Genomic DNA, 24629 nt, shown 5'->3' with positions numbered 1-24629 from the left:
GATTATGATAGAGTTTACAAATCTCAAACTCCTTTATTGAATAGAAACATGATTACAAAGATGATAAACGAACAACTTTGAGCTTGACTCCGGCTAGGCTCTCATGGCGAGCTTCACCTTCGTCACCGATCTCATGGCGATCGGGTTAAGATGACTCATGGCGTCAATCTACAACAACAACAAAGCATAACTCTTCTCTTCATCTGTGCTCGGTATTTATACTTCGGCATCTTTCTTCACGAAGCTACCTCCAAAGCTCTAACTGCAAAGCCTCTAAACCAATCCAAATCTTCACTTTTCTCTAGTTCCTTCCACGTCAGCAACAAGGATCTATCAGATTAGCTACGAAACTATCCCTTATTTTTTGTTGTGAAATTTTGCAGGTCGACGTTTTATAGAATATACAAGAACAAATCGACTGAAAGTTTCCAGTCTCTACCGTACCAAGTGTCACTATTTAGCTGCATGATATGACTATTACGCATTGACTAAACATTTAAACAACACGCTTTTCTCCTAATTACTATAAACTCCTTCGGCTCCATGGAGGAACTATCTACATCCTTACGCTACCAAGGAGAAAAGGGTAAGTTTTTTAACATTTGATTTGTTGTTTCAAATAAAAACATTAGTACATAAAAAAGTTAAAAACCATTGCTAAAGATTGAATTACCCTCTGACATTTTATTAAATTCCATAGTAACATTTCTGAAGTTTCATTAAATGAAAACAAAAATGGAGTCTATTAAACTCAATGTGGTAGGAACTTTACAGTGAATTAACTAAAGCTATCCTTTGACATATCATTGATCAAATAGATTTACGGAAAACTATATAGAAGTGGAAGAACATATGATAAATTAGAGCTTGAGTGAAACAATTTTGTTTTCATGACTTTTAAACTAAAAGTTTCATCTTCTTAATTTACCTGCTGGTTTCCTTGGCTTAGCACATCCATTAAACAGAGAGAACCCTCTCTTCCCACTTCTTCGGGGACGAACAGGAGTTCCCTTACCCTGTTTAGGATAAACCAAATCCGCAAAAGAAAAAAATTAGAAAATAAACAGAATCAAAATATTAAAAAGAAATACCAGTTTGGATTTGATTAGCACATACCTTGCTACTTCTTCGAGTCTTGTTTGTGTTCCAACAAAGTAACATATTACAACCAACTCTCCTTGTTCCTGATTCGTATCCTCCTCTACACAACCAAAGCCAAAATGTTCACACACAACCAACTTAGGCAATAGGCATGAATCAACAAGGACAATGAGGGACTTACATATTGTCTTTCTTGTGTCCAAACTTAGAATCATGAAGTAAGCTCGGGGAAAGAGGAGAGCTCCCAGTTAGATTCTCTTGAAGCTCACCATTTTCGCCAATTCTCAAAAGCTTAACGTCATTATTTAATTCATCTGCCCAATGGTGAGAATTTAATCCGGAAGGAGAAACAGCAGAAGGTTGGCGATAAGTGTCTTCTTGAGGTAGAATCTGATTCCTTTCAGGTTTTATCCGTGTTAGTGATCCAGGCGTGTCTTTATCAGCGGTTTGTAACCATGCTGTTTCTAATCTTTGTTCTCGGATGATTGATTCTATCCTTTGCATTGGGATCTTTGATCTGCCTTCTTCACTGCTACCAATTCCAATGTCTGGTGCAGCATGTAGATCTCCAACTTTGTTTGTCATATCTGGTTTCCCGGTTTGGTAAGGGACTACGAGTGGCTCGGTTTCAGGCAAGAGTAGTATCCTGACCTCTAAGCTTCTCCTTAGTACCATTTCCATCGAGTTTGTGATACTGCTTAGAAACCTTTCAGCTCTTGTTTTGATCTCGGTTTCTCCAAACGCTATATAATCAACTAGAATACCTGCAAATCATATACAACCTTTCAACACTGCAAAGCTGTTAAACAATGTTCTAAAAATCGGTCATAAACGAAATGATTTTCTTACAATCCGGTTTATATGACTCAATACGGTTTAAACCATTATATAAATCGATATAAAATTATCTGTACTGGTCGAAATATATTAAATTAAGCAATAATGTTAGTGAAAATCCAATTCGTATGAATTTCTTCTTTTTGTATATCTAATTTTTATAATTCATCAAAACTGTTTTATAATTAAACTCATAAACAAAAATATCTAATATAAATGTAGAAAGTATAAAAATAAATCAATAATTCGTTAATCCATAGTTTTCGCCTAGGCTCTGAATAACCCGTCTAATCGCTAAGCAAATTACCGCTTAATGATTTATTGAACATTACTTTTAAATTAGAGAAACATTAAGGATTTTTATACCTTCAACTTCACTAATAGATATAAGTTTCCCATGAGTATAGAGCAGCTGCCTCAATGTTCTGGAATGGCATATTTCTACACATTTTCTCCATATCTCGTTTAGTTTCTCTGAACTTCTTTGAGTAAGCATCATGGTGTTTGCAGTACTATTGCCAATTTGCCATGTGAGGCATTGGAGGCTTCTCTCTCTGGAGTTTGGCTAGACGAGGAGGCTTTATAGCATGTATTATCGATAACCCTGGAGAAAGAACTCGCTTCATGGGTATGCTTTCCGCTTCTTTTTGGCGATGCCGACTTACTAAAGTGAAGCCCTCCTATACTCTGTTTGTAAGCCATCACCTCCCTTGAAACGCTTGACGGGTCGTCATCAGTGGCTCTAGAGCTTTGCCTTCTACTGCTACATCCTGTACGTGTGGTTCCAGGAGAAGGCATTGACCCAAGCTGAAGCAAAGTCGCTGTGAACCAGGTTGAACGGTCATTAGAAACTCTAAGCTGCTTCTCTGCCTCAGAGAGAAGCTTCAAAGCGTGTTTTAGTCCCTCCATATCTGTTTCACTCACTACAAAAACGAAACAAGAACATAACTATAAGCTAATTTCTAGTCATAAAAGATTCCAAATACTTTGCTTATAACTCACAGTTTTGTCCATCAAGGAAGGCTTCGCTGTACTTTTCGTCTACAACCTTGTATGAACCAGCAATGATGTCCATTATAAGACTAGCAAGTTGAGACATCAAGACTATTGGGTCAGCTCCAAGGTCCAATAAATCTCTAGCCCTCTTCACTGTCTCTGCCGTATCAGATGACAATGCTAATTCCAAAAGTTCCAGCAACTTCTCATCTGAAACAACACCCACCTGCACAAACACAAGTTCCACATTTTTTACATTATAGGTTTACCTTTTTTTTGAATGCCAGAAAGTTCGGAGCTGAAACCCGTAATCCCCTCGGGGCCGAAACCACAACATGTAATATTAGGTTTCAATATAGACGAATTACAAAAAGCTTACTAGCTCGTTTACTAGACCAGTGGTGATACGTTTTCCCAACAAACTCAGCTGCTCCAACATAGTTTCAGCATCTCGAAGTGAACCATCCGCGTTCACAGCAATCAGATCCAACGCGTGAGATTCCACATCAAGATTCTCCTCTGAAGCAATCTTCTTTAGTCTCACAACTATCTCTCCATCTTTAACTTTGTCAAAGAGAAACTTTTGGCACCTTGACTGAATGGTCCGAGGAACATTATCAAGATCCGTCGTTATAAATATGAAGACAAATTTCTTCAAAGGGTTCTCAAGGAACTTGAGAAAAGACAGCCACGTCTTAGATGGCAACAGATGACACTCATCTATCACAAATACCTTGTATGTTGAGGACTTCTTTGGAAGGTTTCTCAAAAGGTACCTAACCTTATTAACTCCATCAACTTCACAAAAGTCCTTACTCTTCCCAGACATGAACTCATGGCATTCTTTACAGTACCCACAAGGCTTCATCTCTTCAGTTGCCACACAGTTCAAAGCTGCTGAAAAAATCCTTGCGGTCGATGTCTTCCCAGTTCCTCTAGGACCATGGAAGAGATACACAGGAGCGATCCTACACCTTTTCACAGCGTTCATTAGTGACTGAACAACTATACTCTGCCCGATCAGTTCATCGAAAAACATCGGTCTGTACTTTTGGCTGAAGCTTTGTGTACTTCCATCTATCGCTGCAACATCTGAACCATCTTGACTCCTACAAATAGTAGACCACCTCCTCCAATCTAATCTACTCTGAGCCTCTAAATAAAGCTCATCATCATCACTGCCACCATAAGTGAGCAAAGGCAAAACACCTAGAGCACTTCTTGAACCAATCTTGTGTTTATTATGTCTACGATACACCGGTCCACTCCCACATAAAATGCTACTTCTCAAAGTATCAGACAAGGAAGGAGAGCAACAGCTTCTGCACCCACCTTTCGTCGTAGCCTTCTTGGTCCAAATCCCACAGCCTTGTTGTCTCCCTGGTGAATCCAAGTTATCACCCAACACATCATCATCGCCGTCGCAAGTTGTGGTGGTACCATCCCAAGATCCAACGTTGCTTGGATTAGGAAGAGCGTAGATGTTGAACGAGCTTGGTGGGCTGTTATGTGCACAGGAAGAATCCTCTTTCCTACTGGTTATCAAAGAACGTGACCAGTTCTTGCGATTAAGCTGCTTCAAAAGCAAAGGAGATGCACCAGTGATGTGCCTTGGATCCTCTGTTTCGTCTGATAGTCCAGCAGAGTCACATCTACTTCTAGCCACTATGTTGTTTCTCTTACTCTTCTTCCTCCTCTTTGACGCTAGATTGGTGTCTCTGCACCTGAAAGTCATCGAATCGCCACCCTTCCTTGCATCACTCACATCACCGTCGTTGAGACTAGCTTGTTGTGTCCATGAAGATTCATTGTTAGCTAAGCCGCTTTTCTCGCTGGAGGATTTGTGAGTTTTCCAGTTGTGTAAGAACACTTTCTTCTCCTTCCCTTTTTGAGCATTGTTTCTGCACACCGGAGGCTCCACAACCGCAGGCACAGTCGCGGCGACGGATCTGGAGGAGTTGAGAGGGGATTTCCATGAGGAAGAGGTGCCTGGATCGCGTAGAACTCGGGAAGCTTTCTTGATTTGAGTCAGCTCTCTCTTGAGATGCAACTTGCTCAGATCCGATACTCTCGAGCCAGACATTTCGAAAACACAAAGTGCTTCCCTCCTCTCTGTTTTCAGTGGCATTACATAACTGGTTCGTGTGCTCACAAGCGGACGCTATATAAGAACATCACGATGGATACAATGAAAGTGTACAAATCAGAAGAAGCAGCAACACTGTAGATCCATGAATTAACGAAGAAACAGTACGAAACGATAAATAATTTTTTTTTAATATATATATATATATAGTTCTACTTTTTTTGCCGGAGCTACGCCGCCTAGGGGCTATGCATCGCCGGAGCTTGAACTCAAAAAGAAATGATGAATCACGAGTTCTGAATACAGATATTGTTGCCTGCGTCTGCGACACAGAAAGATTTTAAATTTAAAAATTCTATGATTTTCTATTATTAAATATTTTATTTCTAAATGTCTTTTTTGGAAGAGAAAGTGGAAATGAAGATTTTTTTTTGGTCTAACTACCAAAGGAAAAGTGTCGGATTCATCTTTTGGTCGGGTCTCGTTCTTCCCCGTCCAGTGTTTTCTGACTTTTTAAATTTCTTTTTATAATATTTTTATTTCTTTGTAAAATAAGGTGTCAGTAATAATTTTGCAGCTGAAAACAAGATGGATCGATAGGCTGAGTTAGATGAATAGTGGGACATAGCGTGATTAAACAAAAAAAATAGGAAGGAGAAAATAAAACAAGATGAATGTGAACAGTTTTGGCCATAATCAATAAATAACATGGCATAATAGAAATAACCGCCCTAGGGATATATTTTACTTATGATTTAAATTATTATTTTTTGTATAATTTTGTGGTTTGTGTTTTAGGATTTCATTTGCAAGAAATGTGTATGATAATAATTTTTTTTATCTTTTAGAAAGCTTTACGCCAAAAAAAATTATATGTAATAAAATATATTTTTCTTGTTCACAGTACTTGTTTATGTTGTCCAAATTTTTTTTTTTTTGTCTCTATGCTATAAAGTTGTGGTATTGATATACTATGAGGCTTTAAATAGTTTTTATGTTGTTTCATTTTACAAAAAAATGAATCTATATTAAAGTGCACTAATGGAGGTTATGTTATTTTCTATAATTTTAAATTAAGTTTTAGTTTCATATGAATTTAAATATACCTTAAAAATACAACGAACCGGTTACACAAATATATTATTTGTACTAATATTATTTAATTTCCATAACTGAAAAATTATATTCAAGAAAGCAAGTTACACGAATAAAAGTTAATTAAACGTTAGATATGATCAAAATAGTCTTTTATCTTGTTCATTCAAATTTTTATGTAACAATTAATTTAATTTACAACTGCTTTTTTTTTTTTAAATGAGCTTTAGAATAATTAAATTATCATCTCCAATCTTAAAAACAAACAGACATATAAATAGTTTTTTTTTAGTTTAGTGATTAAATAGATTTCAATATAACTATATTTACAGTTTTGCAATCGGCAATATATATATATATATATATATAATTTTTTTGTTTTAATTTGATCAAACTGAAACGTGTAATGGAATAAAGATTATGGACAAAATGGTTGTGCTTTAGAATAAAACTATTTTTTATTAATCGTCTTTAATTTTGTCTATATATCAAATGGATGGTGGAGAAGAGTTATCAGCACTATCTCTTTAATTTTATATCTTTCTTTTCCTTCTTCCCAATATTTCTCTCTTTTCTTTTTGGATCTACTTTCTTGTGCAAAAGAACCACCGTGAAACTCTTGGTTCCACCGTAACTACTGCAAATCCTTGCACCACCATTGGCCTTGAGATGGGTGAGGAGGCTCAAGACCCATTGATTCTTGGAAGGCCATTCTTAGCTACAGCAGGAGCAATTGTTAAGGTGAAAGAGGGCACGATTGATCTCTATTTGGGTAAAGGGCATGTTCTCCACTTTGACATCAAGGAGAAAATGAAGAAACCAACTGTGTTCGGGCAAGCCTTCTACATTGAAGAGATGGGCACTCTTGCTGATGAGCACCTTGAAGAGTTACCACCTGAGGACGACGAGGAGGGAGCATCTCCCTCTACTCATTCTCCATAGAAGGTAACCCACTACTTTTCCTTGTATATACCATTTCGTTTTTGCATATTAGTTTTCTCTTTTTGGATATCTCTCTCTCCTTGACAACACAGAGACTGTGTCATTTAAGTTTGGGGGAGGTACCAAGTATTTGATCACGTTTGCTTTGATGATTTTGAGTCTCATGCATTGCATTATACATATATATTTGCATAAAAAATATATTCATTTAGTTTGCATCATTTGCATTTCTAGGAGAGTCTAGAGCATATAGGTTGCATTTACTTGCATTGGGAGCAATGATTTGAAATGCCTTGTAAAGAACATTACTTTGCACCTGAGTAGCTTATGCACCTCTCAAAAACACTTTTATGCTTCGAGCCTTGAAGACTCTTCTTAAAACTTGTTGATTGCTGAAACTCAGTCTTTGAAGCCAACTACAACCTTATTTGAACTGAACGAACTAAATGCATCTTGCTCATAGTCCCTTGTGTACTGAGTCATGGATATACACACTTGAGTTGTCACATCCTTTATGCCAATCTTTTTGACAAACTCGAGTGGTACACCATTCCCAAAACTCTTCCCTCCTTTTGAGCTTTCATTATTTGATGAGTGAGGCCTTTTTCGGAAAGCCTTACATGTGCATAATGTTGAGAGTATCGGGAACGACAATGCTTGGTCTTCATTCTTGCTAGATTAGGCACTCTATTGTCTAGCTATAGGTGGGGGTGAGTGTTGTGACTATGGTTTGGAAGCATGAAAAGTTCGAAGGAAAAGAATAGACTTTTTGTGTTTAAATGGATAATCTTATTGGAATTAATAGATAAACGTCTAGCTCGAGTTTATGAAAAGTCTTGGCCCCCGAAAAAAAATAAAAAAATAAAAAAAAATAATAAAAAGAAAAAAAAAGAGAAAAAGAAAGAAAAGGGGGCTAGCAAAGTTGTTTAGAGCTAAGATTTGTTTAGAAGTTGAGAAAATCCTTTATAGATTTCAAAGAAAAAGAGTTTTATGTGTAAAGTATTCTTGGGATCTTTTGGTGAGAGATGGGAGTTGGGTTTGACATTGGGAAGTGATTGTGTAACTTGTATGTTTGGGAAAAGGTTAGAACAATGGAGATTGAGCATTGTATACATGAGTTGATCCCTTTCTTAGACATATTATGTGCAATTTTAAGGCTACTTGTTTCGAGAGTAAACCACCTTAAAGATCATATATTTTGAATCTCTTGACTCACCTGAATAAAAGTCTTCCCTTACCCAACTAAATGACTTGGACCAACTGACCAGTTGCAAGAATTCACCTGATGTTTTGTGCTTAATGAATGTGAGAGTTGGTTGATTTGAATGTGTGGATGCTTGATGATGAGTGTAAGAGCAAAAAGAGTTGAGATAGGCGTAGAGAAGCTAGAGTGTAATAAGAGAGTGTGCTCATGCTGGATTAGATGTTGAATTGAGTGCTAGTTGTGTTTTTTTTGGCTATGAGCTCCCACCTTCAAACCTCTCTCCCTATGAGTTCTAGAAAGTTCACTTGTGGACAAGTAAAAGAACAAGTTTGGGGGAGTTGATATCTTGCATATTTCCATTATCTTATCCATTCATCCATGTGTATTTTGATCATATAGACTAGGATTTAGCCATGTTTGGGTTACATTTTGCATACATGAGTCCTTATCAGGTGTTGGAGTGCCACATGGAGTTCTTGGAGACATTTGGATGCATTTGGAGCTCAAAGGAGGTGAAATATGTGATCATTGGACGAGCAGAGCAGGGGAGCGAGGCTCTGCAGCGACGTCATGAGGTCGCTCCAAAGCACCTCTCAGAGCGACCTAGCTGGAGCGACCCCGTGAAGTCGCTCGCCATATTCATCCCGTTGGAAGCCCAGAGCGACTTGCCCAGAGCGACCCCCCGAGGTCGCTCGCGTCTCTATGGCGAGACAACACGAAGCGAAGCCCGGAGCGACCTCTCAGAGCTACCCACTGAGGTCGCTCCCGGAGGCCAGAGCAACTTGTCGGAGCGACATGCCGAGGTCGCTCCGCGTCTATTGTTGGGTCGACTTCTATTTACTTAAGGGCCTTTTGGTCATTTCATTATGCACGTTTTACATTTCTAAAACCTATGTTTTAAACATCTTTTGTGGCCGGCAGGCAGATTATCTTTTGATCTATTGAGAAATACACAAAAACTCTCTTGAAAAGTTTATCTCTTGGATTTTGATTGTTATGTTCTTGTGTTCTTGTTGATTTCTTATCTATTTCTCTACATGATTAATCTGAAATCCAATATGGGTTTAAGAGGAATCATGGAGATTAGTGAGTAATCACCTTTTGAATTCATGGGTTAGGGAGATTAAGGGTGATTAGGTTAGTTCTAGGATGTTTTAGTGTAGATCATTCTTGTTCCTTGCTAGTAGAGTATTCATAATGCATCTTCTGAGTTGGCCACTCAAAAGTTGATCAATAGGCATTTCCCACCCAAAAGATGTTTAATGAAATGCCTGAGACAACTCTCCTAGGCTTTTAGTATACTTTGCCAAAGACATTTGTTGTTAAAGGTGCTAAAATAGCTAATAGACTTGTTAGTAATGATTGCTTTCATATTATTCAACCAAAGACATTTGATGTTTGACTTGGGTTTTCTCCCAATGGGTTTTATCTAGTTGAGGTTTTAATGAGGGAATACTTCATGGCTTCCAAGCTTGACTTGTTCCATATGGTCAAGCTTGAGGGGGAGTGTTGACATGAAGCAGAAGTAAGCTGCCAGACTTGAGAAGTAAGCTGCCAGACTTGAGAAGTAAGCTGCCAGACTTGAGAATTAAGCTGCCAGACTTGAGAAGTAAACTGCCAGACTTGAGAATTAAGCTTGAGACATAAGGTTTTATAAAGCTTTTATAAGGCTTTATAAGGTTTTATAAGGCTTTATAAGGTTTTTATGTGCTCGAATTTTTATTGAAGAGAAGAAGAGAGAAGAAGACTCTTGAAGATATTTTAAAACAATGAATATTTTATTATATTGTGTACTGAGGCAACTTGCCTTTAAATACTTGTACCCATATCCACAATTAAAATCTAGGAAACTATTCTCTTCTTCTCTTCAATAAAAATTCGAGCTTATAAGAACCTTATAAATCCTTATAAAACCTTATAAAGCCTTTTAAAAGCTTTATAAAACCTTACGTCTCTAGCTTAATTCTCAAGTCTAGCAGTTCACTTCTCAAGTCTGGCAGTTTACTTCTCAAGTCTGGCATCTTAATTCTCAAGTCTAGCAGCTTACTTCTCAAGTCTGGCAGCTTATTTCTGCTTCATGTCAACACCCCCCCTCAAGCTTGACCATATGGAACAAGTCAAGCTTGGAAGCCATGAAGTATTCCCTTATTGGATGATCCTGCAACGGATTCAATCATCTCATGGGGCAAAAGCAACAAGAGTTTTGTCATTTGGAATCAAGGAGAGCTAGCTAAATGAGAATATCTGAGCAAGAAGGATATATAAATAGAAGAGTCACATGTTCTACTAACAAGGGAGAATTCTGAGGCAGAAGAACTCAATCTCATAACCTGGTAAGCAAGAAGCCAGACTTCGGCTTTTGAATTCTGTGATACTCATGAAACGTTTGGGTAATTCGGATATTGATGTCTTTTTTCTGTCATTGGTTAGGTTCTTGGAGATGTAATGGAATCTTTAGCTGGCGCGATACTTGTTGATTCGGGTACAACTGCAGCTTGCTTTTCTTCTCTTTTTATAATGTTTGCTCAATTTCACATAAAAGTATACTAGTAGGCAATGAACCAGATTTTTTTTTTGGATAAAATTTTTAACTTCAAAAGCCGAAGTCTTGCTTGTTGTTTTTCTGAACTCGGGCTTGTTATATAACTTGACCATTGTAAACAGGGGAGAAAAAAGAGAGAAGTTAAAGGCAATGAAATGGCGAGTTTCTGAAGTCGGGTGCACAGTTTCTGAAGTAGGGTGCACAGTATAATTCCATCTTCGGCTTTTGAAGTCTGTTCTACTAACAAGGGAGAATTCTGAGGCAGAAGAACTTAATCTCATAACCTTGTAAGCAATGTTTCGGCCTTCTCAACCCCCTGCTCTACATAGTTAAAACCACATATGTGTTCACCAAAGGCAGCAATTTATTAACCTCACCTGCAAAAAAAAATATATATATATATTCGGAGAAAGGGTGGGAAGTGAACCTATCATCTCAAGTGAGAGTTTTTTTTTGGACTAAAACTTATATCTCTATTTGTGACAACCGATCATATCTAACTTGTTAAATCTTGTTGACAAAAATTGAAACAATTTCATCATTACTTTTAGAAATTTAAAGATGATGTGATCATTTACTGAGTTGTTAATCTTAAATGAACGTTGTTGATTTATATCTAGATATAATCGAAATGTTGACTAATCTTGTTAACATGTCAGAATAAATATATTTTCTAACCCTTTCTTTAAAATGAAAAGTGGATGTTCTCTCCGAGAGTCCTGAACTAGCTGTTGCTTATGAAGTATGGAAAGCTTTGACTGACACAACCAATCATATTTAATATTTCAGATTTATTATAAGTACTTCCCAATATCAAAGTATTTCGTAGTATTGTCAGTGTTACACTACCAAAGTATTTCGTAGTATTGCCAGTTTTACTCTGTAAAGTATTTTCCTAATATTGCCAGTGTTACAATGCTACGTATTACCCAGTATTTTTAGTATAATCTTTGTATTTTTAGTGTTACGCAGTGTTACAATGCTACGTATTTTCCAGTATTATATTGATAGTATTTAAAGTATTACCAATGTTACAATACTAGTATTTCGTAGTATGTACAGTTACTCTAGAAAGTATTTCATAGGATTTCCAGTGTTACGATGCAAAGTATACCCAGTATGTTCGTATTTCGTAGTATTACCAGTGATACACTTCACACTACTTCGTAGTATTTCCAGTGTTACAATGATACGTTTTTCCTAGTATTTTTAGTATAATCTTTGTATTTCCAGTGTTACAATGATACGTTTTTCCTAGTATTTTTAGTATAATCTTTGTATTTCCAATATTACAATGCTAAGGGTTTCGTATTTTTTTGTTTGCTTCTCGGGTCTCAGATTGTAAGTACGACCTTGGCATCAGTAAAGTTTGAAGTCTTACTTTGTTTTTCTAGTATTACAATCAAAATACTTCCAGCGTTAAAGATCTCAAGTATTTCCTAGTATTTCCTAGTATTTTCAATACTTCCACCAGCTCACCGGAGCTGATGGACTAGCTAGGTCAGCTGGGACAGCTAGGGGGAAGCTCATCTCACCTTGGCCGAGTGTTCGGGTCCGGACCAGTACGGATGGTCCGAGCGGTTACAAAAATAATTTTAAACCCGCGGGTCGCGGGTCATGCGGGGCGGGTTTGGCCTGCAACCCAGCACTATCTGCAACAAGGGATGAGAGAGAGAGACAGAGATGAACACAGAAAGATCGAAGCTTTAGGGATTTGAGTCTACAACTAGGCCTGGGGATTTGAGTCTTAGCCCGCGGGTCCCGCCCCGTTTGACCCGCCGCGGGGTGGGTGCGGTCGAACAATTTGGAAAAATCGATTTATGGCTGCGGATGCGGGTTATGAGTATTTTATGCGGGGTGGGTGTGGGTTGGTGGATTTTGCATTGCGGGTATCCGCCAACCCGCAAATTTTTTTTTAGTTTGTTTATTTTTTTTAGAAAAGTATATAATTTTCTAAAAAGTACGACAATTTTTAAAAATAATAATTAAAATTTTCGAAAATATACGACAATTTTTAACAAAACCAAATGTGACTCCACGAAATCCGAATAATTTAGAAACAGAGAAGACAAAAACTGATCGCTATAAGTACGGACCATTTGCTTCATTCTCACCGACCATTCCTCATCTAAGCTCAGACATACACTCCCTAACTAATACAAAATATACAACCGGGGCGTCTAGCTCTGGTGGTAAAGGACTCACAGTTGTGAGCACCGCCACCTGGGTTCGATTTCCGGCCACTGCGGATTTAACATTCGTTTCGCAGCGACACAAATTAGTCTCTTGGGCCTGGAAAGCCGTTGGAGAAACTGTGTTTAATCAAAAAAAAAAATACAAAATATACCACTTGATTGTTTTGGCTTTTTACCCAACAAACACCAAATACTACATTAACAAATCAGTCTCATTTTCCCATGCCCAAGAGGTAAAACCAACATATATCTAATATCATCCTATAAACTTTGCATTGATAACCAAAATCTAATGTATGTACCAAACCAACATATATCTAATATCATCCTATAAACTTTTCATTGCTCTTCCATCCATGAAACTCTACCCTAATCTCATCTATTATTACATTAAACCTATACATATAGGATAAAGTTAAATCCATTGCATGAAATCTGATCAGTTTTATCAATTTTCGACATGAAAGTAAACTAATCAGTATGAATGATCTATCCTAATCAGATGATTTCATGTGATATGCAGGAAGGTAAAGTTAAACCTTTTGTGATGAGTTGAACGGTCTGTGAGGAGAGAGAGCTGCTGCTGGTTGCTAACAGAGAGAAAATGAGGCGACTGGAAGAGCTTTAGGAGTCGCCGGAAAATAGCAAGAGATCGTTTGGTTTCTGATTTATGGGTGGTGGATTTTTGGAAGGGTTTAGAGACAATGTCGTGCTGATAACGTGTTGTGAATGAAGAAGGGAACTTGTGTATATTATTAGGTCGACCAACTGGTCTTTATATACATATGGTAATGACGGTCTAAGTACTGAATCGACATGAGATCGTACTTATCCTTAACTAGATAATGACTAGCAATACGTAAGATAAACACCAACTATAATGTAGATAAACACAAGAGTAGATAGACGCCAGTATGATCCTGCGGATGGGCTTGGCCCGTCTTGCTACACGGGCTGATAAATGGGTCGATCACTAAATGATTTATAACAATATCAACTAAATTTAAGTATTTTCTAAATGTTTCACAAAACATAAAATATTCTAGTATAGTAATCCTTATAAAACCTGAAACTTACCATATTTGTAGGAAATAAATATTGATATCAATATCAAAGACATTTTCATTAATACTAACATACATATAAATCAAATTTATTTAAAATTATTATAAAATGAAAAAAAAAATTATTAACCTAGACTCGAATGTTGAACACGGTTAGTGGATTGTGAAACCAAACTGTTGACCATTAATATATATGTTTGTAAAAAAGTCTACAAATCATCTTTACTATTATTTGCAAAGTAAATTTTTGGAATCGAGTTCTCATGTTAAAAGTTAGAGTGGTTAATAACGTTTATAAGAGTTCTTAAATTAATTTACAAGGTTTATAATTCTATTTATAAGATTTTATTCCAAAGATTATAGGACTTTATAAATATCTGTTAATCATTTATAGAAATTTATAAGGTTTAGAAAATTTATAGAAATAAATAATATATATGTTTGTAAAAAAGTCTACAAATCATCTATACTATTATTTGCGAAGTAAATTTTTGGAATCGAGTTCTCACGTTAAAAGTTATAGTGGTTAATAATGTTTATACCCTTAACGAATAAAATGAATAACTAAACTAAAAAATAAAAACGAAATTTTAATTTATTTGATTACATAATCGATTAAAATTAATAATACTAATAAAAAAACTATAAAGTTTATAAAACCATATAAATATTTATATCACTAATTATAAAGGTTTATAAAACCATTTACGAACCATTTATAAATTTTATAAGAGCTTACGAAACCTTGTATCAACAATCTATAAAATTTATAAAACACATATAATTATTTATAATCTAGGTCTTTCTTCATGTTTCAGCCACCAGATTTATAAATCATTTCTTTTTTGTATCTCTGTTTCTCTGAAAACTGTTGACATGAAGCAGAAATAAGCTGCCAGACTTGAGAAGTAAGCTTCCAGACTTGAGAATTAAGCTAGAGACTTATAAGGTTTTATAAAGCTTTATAAAGTTTTATAAAGCTTTATAAAGTTTTATAAAGCTTTATAAGGATTACTATACTGGAGTAATTTATTGAAGAGAAGAAGAAGAGTGGATAAATAGATTGGCTCCAGAATTGTTATCCACTGGTCAATAGATTGGCTCCAGAATTTTTTTGAATTGTATTCTGGCTGGATGGATAAATAAAGAGAAATTAAGAGAATCAAGATAAACTCTCTAGAAATGAAGTAGAGTGTTGACCACGGTTAGTGGATTGTGAAACCAAACTGTTGACCATTTAGAAACACAAAATAGGTGATCGATGACACACAAAACATAGTCCAGTCAATCCATTTAGCACAAAACCACAAATCCTTAAAGACAATATAAAGCAATAGAGAAGTGAGTCAAAATATTCAAATGAAAAGATACAGTTCAGCATCATCCAAATTCATTTTTCGTTGTCGTACTCCTCTCATTTCCCCTGAAAATTTTGAATGAAATCAATAAGATTTTTTTTAAAGATACATCTCTTGTGTTTTAAAAATAGGATTTACTGTGGATATGTTTATACTAACCTGAACTATTTTGAATATCTGTTGTGTCCAGTATTTTTGTTCTGCAGAAGCACCAGCATGTTTGTCTGGATGAAGATAAAGCAATGCCTTGGGGTAAATCCTTTTTATCTGCGTTTTGTCTCCTCCGAACAGTTGCTTCAAATCTGGTTGCTGCCACTTGCTGCCGGGCCACAAAAACTGTAAAATAAAGATCCAAAGACATAACTAACTGAAAATCCCAAATAAATACTGAAATAAAGATCTAAAATAGATATTGAACTGAAGAAGAAAAGCAAGTTATGTAAAATACCATGTGTAGCCGGCCTAGAACACATTGAATGTCACTGGACGTCAAATCTTCGAATTTATCATCAATCTTATCCATTTCTTCTTGAGATAAAACGTCCTGTTTAGATGCTTCTTTTTCATCAATCTTATCCATTTCCCCCTCTTCCATGTGACTAGGTTACCTCCAATGAAAGTACAATAGCCTGTTGTTGACCTCCTGTCTACTCTATTGGTATCAGAACTTATAAAATATTTATTGTTTTAAAATATCTTCAACAGTCTTCTTCTCTTCAATAAAAATTCGTGCTTATAAAAACCTTATAAAGCATTATAAAACCTTATACATCCTTATAAAATCTTTATAAAACCTTATAAGTCTATAGCTTAATTCTCAAGTCTGGCAGTTTACTTCTCAAGTCTTGCAGCTTACTTCTCAAGTCTGGCAGCTTACTTCTGCTTCATGTCAACACTCCCCCTCAAGCTTGATCATATGGAACAAGTCAAGCTTGTAAGCCATGAAGTATTCCCTCATTAAAACCTCAACTAGGTAAAACCCATTGGGAGAAAACCCAAGTCAAGGAAAAAGAGTAAAACACTTCATGAAGGAGATATCAGTGACATGAGAGGTTTGTGAGTCCCAATTTTGGATGAATGAACTCACAGACTTTAGTGCTTGCTGCCTTGGTGAAGATATCAGCTAACTGATCTTCACTTCTAGTATAGCAGGGTAAAATGATCTTCTGCTCCACAGCTTGTCTCACCTTGTGACAATCAACTTCAATGTGTTTAGTCCTTTCATGGAATACTGAGTTTGATGCTATGTGGATAGCTGCCTGGTTATCACAATGCATTGTGATTGGTGTTGTTGCTTCTATGCCCAAGTCACTTAGCAGGTCCCTGATCCAAATGAGTTCACTAGTTAGCTTTCTCATTGCCCTATACTCTGCCTCTGCACTTGAACATGATACCACCTTTTGCTTCTTGTTCTTCCATGTGACTAGGTTACCTCCAATGAAAGTACAATAGCCTCACTTCTAGAGTAGACATGAGGTCAACAACATGCTATTGTACTTCAATGTAATAATAGTATAGGACATGTACATCACATGTTTCCCTAAAAACATACCAAAAAGAATCCATACAATACATAATCATCCCAAAACATCTTTGGTCCAGTCCAAAATCACCCTTCCGGTTCCCACAGATTCCTCGTACTAATGCTGCAGTGAGAAAGACGTCAGAAAGATTACACGAGAAACATGTCTAAAGGTAAGACATTTTTTAAATGTCATGGTCATAAACGTACATATACATTTACGTAGTATCATAAACAAACATGTACGTTTATGTTGTAAAGAGTCGGAAACCGAAACTTCTCGAATGCCAAAGTCTCGGAGATAACCTTACAACATAAACGAACCTATACGTTTACAAAGTAATGTGATAATCAAGATTGAAGAAGATGACTAATGAGAAAGGGGTTTCATACTTGTGGTAGATGAACTTCACGGTGATCAAGGGAACAAACCCTTTCATAACAAAAAGAGGTTACATTAGCCTACATCAGTATCTTTGAATAGGGAAACAAACAAAGTTCCAATCCATCACATGTTTATGAGGGAAACATCACATGTTTCCCTAAAAACATACCAAAAAGAATCCATACAATACATAATCATCCCAAAACATCTCTGGTCCAGTCCAAAATCACCCTTCCGGTTCCCACAGATTCCTCGTACTAAAGCTGCAGTGAGAAAGACGCCAGAAAGATTACACGAGAAACATGTCTAAAGGTAAGACATTTTTTAAATGTCATGGTCATAAACGTACATATACGTTTACGTAGTATCATAAAAAAACATGTATGTTTATGTTGTAAAGAGTCGGAAACCGAAACTTCTCGAATGCCAAAGTCTCGGAAAATAATTCTTTGGTTATTTCGGATTCTATATTTTCTTGCCTTAATTGAACCAAACTTTTCTGTATTATGATATATAAAATATTATAAAAAGCTCATTTTTATAAAAATTATAAGGTGTTTTATAACGATGTATAAGTGTTTTATAAGTGATTTATAAGATTTTATAAAAGATTTATAAGATTTTATAAAAGGTTGCAAAAGGTGGTATCATGTTCAAGTGCAGAGGCAGAGTATAGTGCAATGAGAAAGCTAACTAGTGAACTCATTTGGATCAGAAACCTGCTGAGACTTGGGCATAGAAGCAACAACATCAATCACAATGCATTGTGATAACCTGACAGCTATCCACATAGCATCAAACTCAGTATTCCATGAAAGGACTAAACACATTGAAGTTGACTGTCACAAGGTGAGACAAGCTGTGGAGTAGAAGATCATTTTACCCTGCTATACTAGAAGTGAAGATCAGTTAGCTGATATCTTCACCAAGGCAGCAAGCACTAAAGTCTGTGAGTTCATTCATCCAAAATTGGGACTCACAGACCTCTCATGTCACTGATATCTGCTTCATGAAGTGTTCTACTCTTTTTCCTTGACTTGGATTTTCTCCCAATGGATTTTACCAGGTTGAGGTTTTAATGAGGGAATACTTCATGGCTTCCAAGCTTGACTTGTTCCATATGGTCAAGCTTGTGGGGAAGTGTTGACATGAAGCAGAAGTAAACTGCCAGACTTGAGAAGTAAGCTGCAAGACTTGAGAAGTAAGCTGCCAGACTTGAGAATTAAGATGCCAGACTTGAGAAGTAAGCTGCCAGACTTGAGAATTAAGCTGTCAGACTTGAGAAGTAAACTGCTAGACTTGAGAATTAAGCTTGAGACGTAAGGTTTTATAAAGCTTTTATAAGGCTTTATAAGGTTTTATAAGGATTTATAAGGTTTTTATAAGCTCGAATTTTTATTGAAGAGAATAGTTTCCTTGATTTTAATTTTGGTTCTGGGTACAAGTATTTAAAGGCAAGTTGTCTCAGTACACAATATAGTAAAATATTCATTGTTTTAAAATATCTTCAACAGTCTTCTTCTCTCTTCTTCTCTTCAATAAAAATTCGAGCTTATAAAAATCTTATAAAGCCTTATAAAACCTTATAAAGCCTTATAAAAGCTTTATAAAACCTTATGTCTCTAGCTTAATTCTCAAGTCTGTCAGTTTACTTCTCAAGTCTGGCAGCTTAAACCATGTATCATTCTTGATCATGGCTCCCATCTCATCTCCAACAGATTCTCTCCACTCCTTGTGTTGCATAGCTTCTTCATATGTTCTTGGAATGTATTCCTGATCCAATTCACTGATGAAGACTTGATGATCTTCTGGATATTGAGCAAGGGAGCATACTGCACTTATTGGGTGAGCTACAGCTTCAGCATTGAAGTAAACTTCTGTGTTGATCCACAATGAGGGTTTCCTGATCCTTGTACTCCTTCTCAAAAGTTGTATCTGCTCAGATTCTGCTTCATTTCCTTCACTTGGCGCCTCTACTTGAGTCTCAACATCTGATTCTGATGGCATCTCATCTTGATCATGAGCTACAGAGCTCTCTTCAGGTTGAGCTTGTGTAGACTGCTCAACATTTCTACTGCCCCCCTCATGATTAGGATGAGTGCTCTCAACACTATCAGCTGCAGTAGATGATAAATTTTCAGGGACAGGTTCCACACTTGGTAAAGAGGGCATACTGATTCTCAGGCTCTCCATTACTCCCCTAAGGTTATTTGCTCTATCTGAGGCTGATTGAGAAAGATCTTTGAGCTCATCCCAACTCTTTCCATCATAATAGCCTCTAGATTCTGCAAACTTCACATCCCTCGAGACAAGAACCCTTCTTGACTCTGGATCATAGCACTTATACCCCTTCTGAGTTGGAGAGTAACCAATGAACATAGCTTTTGAGCTTTTAGCATCAAGCTTGTTCCTCAGCTCCCCAGGTATCATCACAAAACGGAGGCATCCAAACACACGCAAATGGTCCAAAGATGGTTTGGTCTTATTTAGACCCTCAAAAGGAGACATGTCGTTGAGGACTTTAGTTGGAGTTCTATTGATCAGATAAGTAGCAGACATCACAGCATCACTCCACCATAGGAAGAAGTAGAAATAGTATAGTGATTTCTGGCATTGGACAAATTATAAACGTCTAGTTGTTCTTTATTATATGAATGTACATAGTATAGGACATGTAGTAGTACTTCAATGTAATAATAGTATAGGACATGTACTATATGATTTACATAGTATAGGACATGTACTATATGATTTACATAGTTTAGGAAGAAGTAGAAATGGTATAGCTAAATCCATTGCATGAAACAAACATGTTGTAAAGAGTCGGAAACCGAAACTTCTCGAATGCCAAAGTCTTGGAGATAACCTTACAACATAAACGAACATATACGTTTACAAAGTAATGTGATAATCAAGATTCAAGAAGATGACTAATGAGAAAGGGAAACAGCTTACATACTTGTGGTAGATGAACTTCACGGTGATCAAGGGAACAAACCCTTTCATAACAAAATGAGGTTACATTAGCCTACATCAGTATCTTTGAATCGGGAAACAAACAAAGTTCCAATCCATCACATGTTTCCCTAAAAACATACCAAAAAGAATCCATACAATACATAATCATCCCAAAACATCTCTGGTCCAGTCCAAAATCAACCCTTCCGGTTCCCACAGATTCCTCGTACTAATGCTGCAGTGAGAAAGACGCCAGAAAGAATACACGAGAAACATGTCTAAAGGTAAGACATTTTTTAAATGTCATGGTCATAAACGTACATATACGTTTACGTAGTATCATAAACAAACATGTACGTTTATGTTGTAAAGAGTCGGGAACCGAAACTTCTCGAATGCCAAAGTCTCAGAGATAACCTTACAACATAAACGAACATATACGTTTACAAAGTAATGTGATAATCAAGATTCAAGAAGATGACTAATGAGAAAGGGGTTTCATACTTGTGGTAGATGAACTTCACGGTGATCAAGGGAACAAACCCTTTCATAACAAAAAGAGGTTACATTAGCCTACATCAGTATCTTTGAATCGGGAAACAAACAAAGTTCCAATCCATCACATGTTTATGAGGGAAACATGTGATGTTTCCCTAAAAACATACCAAAAAGAATCCATACAATACATAATCATCCCAAAACATCTCTGGTCCAGTCCAAAATCACCCTTCCGGTTCCCACAGATTCCTCGTACTAATGCTGCAGTGAGAAAGACGCCAGAAAGATTACACGAGAAACATGTCTAAAGGTAAGACATTTTTTAAATGTCATGGTCATAAACGTACATATACGTTTACGTAGTATCATAAACAAACATGTACGTTTATGTTGTAAAGAGTCAGAAACCGAAACTTCTTGAATGCCAAAGTCTCGGAGATAACCTTACAACATAAACGAACATATACGTTTACAAAGTAATGTGATAATCAAGATTCAAGAAGATGACTAATGAGAAAGGGGTTTCATACTTGTGGTAGACTTCACGGTGATCAAGGGAACAAACCCTTTCATAACAAAAAGAGGTTACATTAGCCTACATCAGTATCTTTGAATCGGGAAACAAACAAAGTTCCAATCCATCACATGTTTATGAGGGAAACATCACATGTTTCCCTAAAAACATACCAAAAAGAATCCATACAATACATAATCATCCCAAAACATCTCTGGTCCAGTCCAAAATCACCCTTCCGGTTCCCACAGATTCCTCGTACTAATGCTGCAGTGAGAAAGACGCTAGAAAGATTACACGAGAAACATGTCTAAAGGTAAGACATTTTTTAAATGTCATGGTCATAAACGTACATATACGTTCACGTAGTATCATAAATAAACATGTACGTTTATGTTGTAAAGAGTCGGAAACCGAAACTTCTCGAATGCCTAAGTCTCGGAGATAACCTTACAACATAAACGAACATATACGTTTACAAAGTAATGTGATAATCAAGATTCAAGAAGATGACTAATAAGAAATGGAAACAGCTTACATACTTGTGGTAGATGAACTTCACGGTGATCAAGGGAACAAACCCTTTCATAACAAAGAGAGGTTACATTAGCCTACATCAGTATCTTTGAATCGGGAAACAAACAAAGTTCCAATCCATCACATGTTTATGAGGGAAACATCACATGTTTCCCTAAAAACATACCAAAAAGAATCCATACAATACATAATCATCCCAAAACATCTCTGGTCCAGTCCAAAATCACCCTTCCGGTTCTCACAGATTCCTCGTACTAATGCTGCAGTGAGAAAGACGCCAGAAAGATTACACGAGAAACATGTCTAAAGGATCGTTGACACTCTTGTTGGTTAAATCCTTTATATGTGGATCTAGCTTGTTCTTGCGTTCAATTACGTCTTTTGAATAGATGAACTTCACGGTGATCAAGGGAACAAACCCTTTCATAACAAAAAGAGGTTACATTAGCCTACATCAGTATCTTTGAATCGGGAAACAAACAAAGTTCCAATCCATCACATGTTTATGAGGGAAACATCACATGTTTCCCTAAAAACATACCAAAAAGAATCCATACAATACATAATCATCCCAAAACATCTCTGGTCCAGTCCACAACCAATAACCCCTACTAAGTTAGGCCTGGGTATTATACCTGGACCCGAAGACCCGAACCGGAACCGACTCAAAAATAAAGAACCGAAACTTGATAAAAAGTTTATAAACCTGATAAAAAAGCTTATTACGGTTTATAAACTTTTTATAAAATCTTATATAAATCATTTATAAGAGTCTACATCACTAAGTTAGGTCTGGGTATTATACCCGGACCCGAAGATCCGAACCGGAACCGACTCGAAAATAAAGAACCGAAACTTGATAAAAAGTATATAAACTTGACAAAAAATCTTATTACGGTTTATAAACCTTTTATAAAATCTGATAAATCTTTTATAAAATCTCATATAAATCATTTATAAGAGTCTACATATCATTTATAAATATTTAAAAATCACAAAACATCTTAAAAATAATGTTCAAATTTTATTCTAAATAATCATAGTTATACCTGTAAGCTCTTTTTTCCGAATGCTGTGTGACATACTGATCCATGGAGATTCCGTAGCAGGCTTTGAATTACACATGCTGCGAGATGTGTGACACACAGGTGCGAGTTAGTTATGGGGTATAAATTTTTAATTTATAAAACCATTTCATGTAAGAAGAATGAGTTTTCGGAGTGCGGAAATATGAGTTTAGAGGAATTTAAATCGTGTCTTGCTTGGGCACAACTTTAAGAATGAGACAAATGTTAGTCGCATTTAACCGCTCATCAAACCTAACAGTACATTAGTTTATTTCATAAGACAAGAAAGTAACAATCACATTATTGCAAAGAAATCATAAACACATATTTCATAAATATATGTATTTATCTACTGTAATTACCATTATATGGATAGATCCGGGTATCTACTGTAATTACCATTATCTTCAAAGGTTTTATGGTAATTTTGCATTTTCACGATTTAAATAAAAAAAAGAAAACAAAATGTTTCTTTGTCTTCTCCGACGATTCTAGGTTTTCACTTTCAATTCGAGACTACGACAAACTTGAGCACGAGGTGAGTTCATATCAGTATTACCAATGTTCTTTGACTTTGAGTGTCGAATATGGGTTCTGTGTTTCTGATCTGAAATCTGTTCTTTGAGATTTTGAGTGAATACTGTGGATATGTCGTTTTGATTCTGGGTTCGGTTATTCTTTGCAATATTTGAGATTTTGAGTGAATACTTGGATTTTTTGTTTTTTGATTCTGGGTTGGGTTATTCTTTGCAATATTCGAGTCTCGGGTCATTGTTTGATCCATCGTCTAACCATAGTCCGATGATGTCTAAGAGATTCTACGTAGTAAATCGATTAACCATAGATTCTGGATTTTCAAAATTTGGGTGCTTTAAAGTTTGTCTTAGTTGCTTTTTGGTTATTGTTTGTGCTATCTTTGACCTTACCTTAGTAACTACACTGTGATTGATTCATTTGATTAAGGTTTTGGCTAAGCAAAAGACTGCTATCTTTGTTTCTCTTGTTCTATTAGCTAATGATGAAGAGTTGCCTAATGATATGTTTTTTTTTTCTGGAAATGTTGCAGAAGTCTGCTGTTGGAGAGTATCTCAGGTTCTTAAACACAGCAGGAAAGTAAGTTGTTTTCTCTTTTTGGATAGATTAAGGATTTTTACAAGAGATATACATATTGGATTCACATCTAAGCGTTTTTCTTCTATTGTTGTATTTTCAGGGACGATTTAAAGAAGCTAAAGGTGAGATGAGTACATAACTCTGGTTTAAGGGGTAGTTGGAGAAAAGCAAGTTACTTACATAGTTGAGTTAACGGTCTGGTCTGTGCTAGTTTAGATCCATGTAATGAATTTAGACTAGTATACACAAAAAATTAGGCAGAACTTTGTTTGGTGCTGCTTTAGATGTTGACTTTTGGTGAAGTTGTACGTTTCTATACAGTAGGATACAATTGGATGTACTAAGACCGATATACCACAATTTTTGTAATGTAAAAAGCTTCTTATAAACAACACTTTAACACCCACAACAGATATATTTTTTTCTTAATTTTTCTTTGAGAAATTTAGTTTTACAATTGGAGAAATTGAAAAACAGTTGGAACAAGTGAATATACTTAGACCGATATTTATATAAATATACTACCATTTCTATTATAAGTTAAAGTTCCTAGAAACAATGATATAACACAAATAATTGTGTTGGTATGTATTCTAAATCCAAATGTTGATTTGA

At 36.1% G+C, this 24629-nt stretch overlaps 1 protein-coding gene, 1 long non-coding RNA gene and 1 pseudogene across 2 annotated transcripts; 1 reads left to right on the top strand and 2 right to left on the bottom strand.

Moving 5' to 3' along the window:
- Positions 1 to 19: 19 nt before the first annotated feature.
- Positions 20 to 5901, bottom strand: LOC106377756 (annotated as a pseudogene).
- A 9338-nt stretch (positions 5902 to 15239) lies between these two features.
- On the bottom strand, positions 15240 to 16000 carry LOC125581440 (J domain-containing protein required for chloroplast accumulation response 1-like). The gene is made up of 3 exons (XM_048746877.1): positions 15869 to 16000; positions 15580 to 15756; positions 15240 to 15485 (listed from the first exon to the last, which is right to left on the bottom strand). Exons 1-3 carry the CDS (start codon positions 15998 to 16000, stop codon positions 15477 to 15479), a joined length of 318 nt encoding a protein of 105 aa, XP_048602834.1. The 3' UTR covers positions 15240 to 15476.
- A 7260-nt stretch (positions 16001 to 23260) lies between these two features.
- Positions 23261 to 24418, top strand: LOC106379190. The gene is made up of 3 exons (XR_001275924.3): positions 23261 to 23439; positions 23968 to 24014; positions 24115 to 24418. It is a non-coding gene; the product is annotated as an uncharacterized LOC106379190 (long non-coding RNA).
- Positions 24419 to 24629: the final 211 nt, after the last annotated feature.

Source organism: Brassica napus, chromosome C2 (genome assembly GCF_020379485.1).
Source record: "Brassica napus cultivar Da-Ae chromosome C2, Da-Ae, whole genome shotgun sequence".
NCBI lineage: Eukaryota > Viridiplantae > Streptophyta > Magnoliopsida > Brassicales > Brassicaceae > Brassica > Brassica napus.
Note: the sequence above shows the minus strand (reverse complement) of the source record. Positions and strands in the feature narration are given on the sequence as shown.

Bases quoted from the DNA above. Each gene is read 5' to 3' on its own strand.
- LOC125581440 (XM_048746877.1), bottom strand. From the start codon at position 16,000: ATGGATAAGATTGATGAAAAAGAAGCATCTAAACAGGACGTTTTATCT. The intron at 15,757-15,868 runs GTATTTTACATA...TTTATTTTACAG, and splicing joins TTCTAGGCCGGCTACACATG to TTTTTGTGGCCCGGCAGCAA.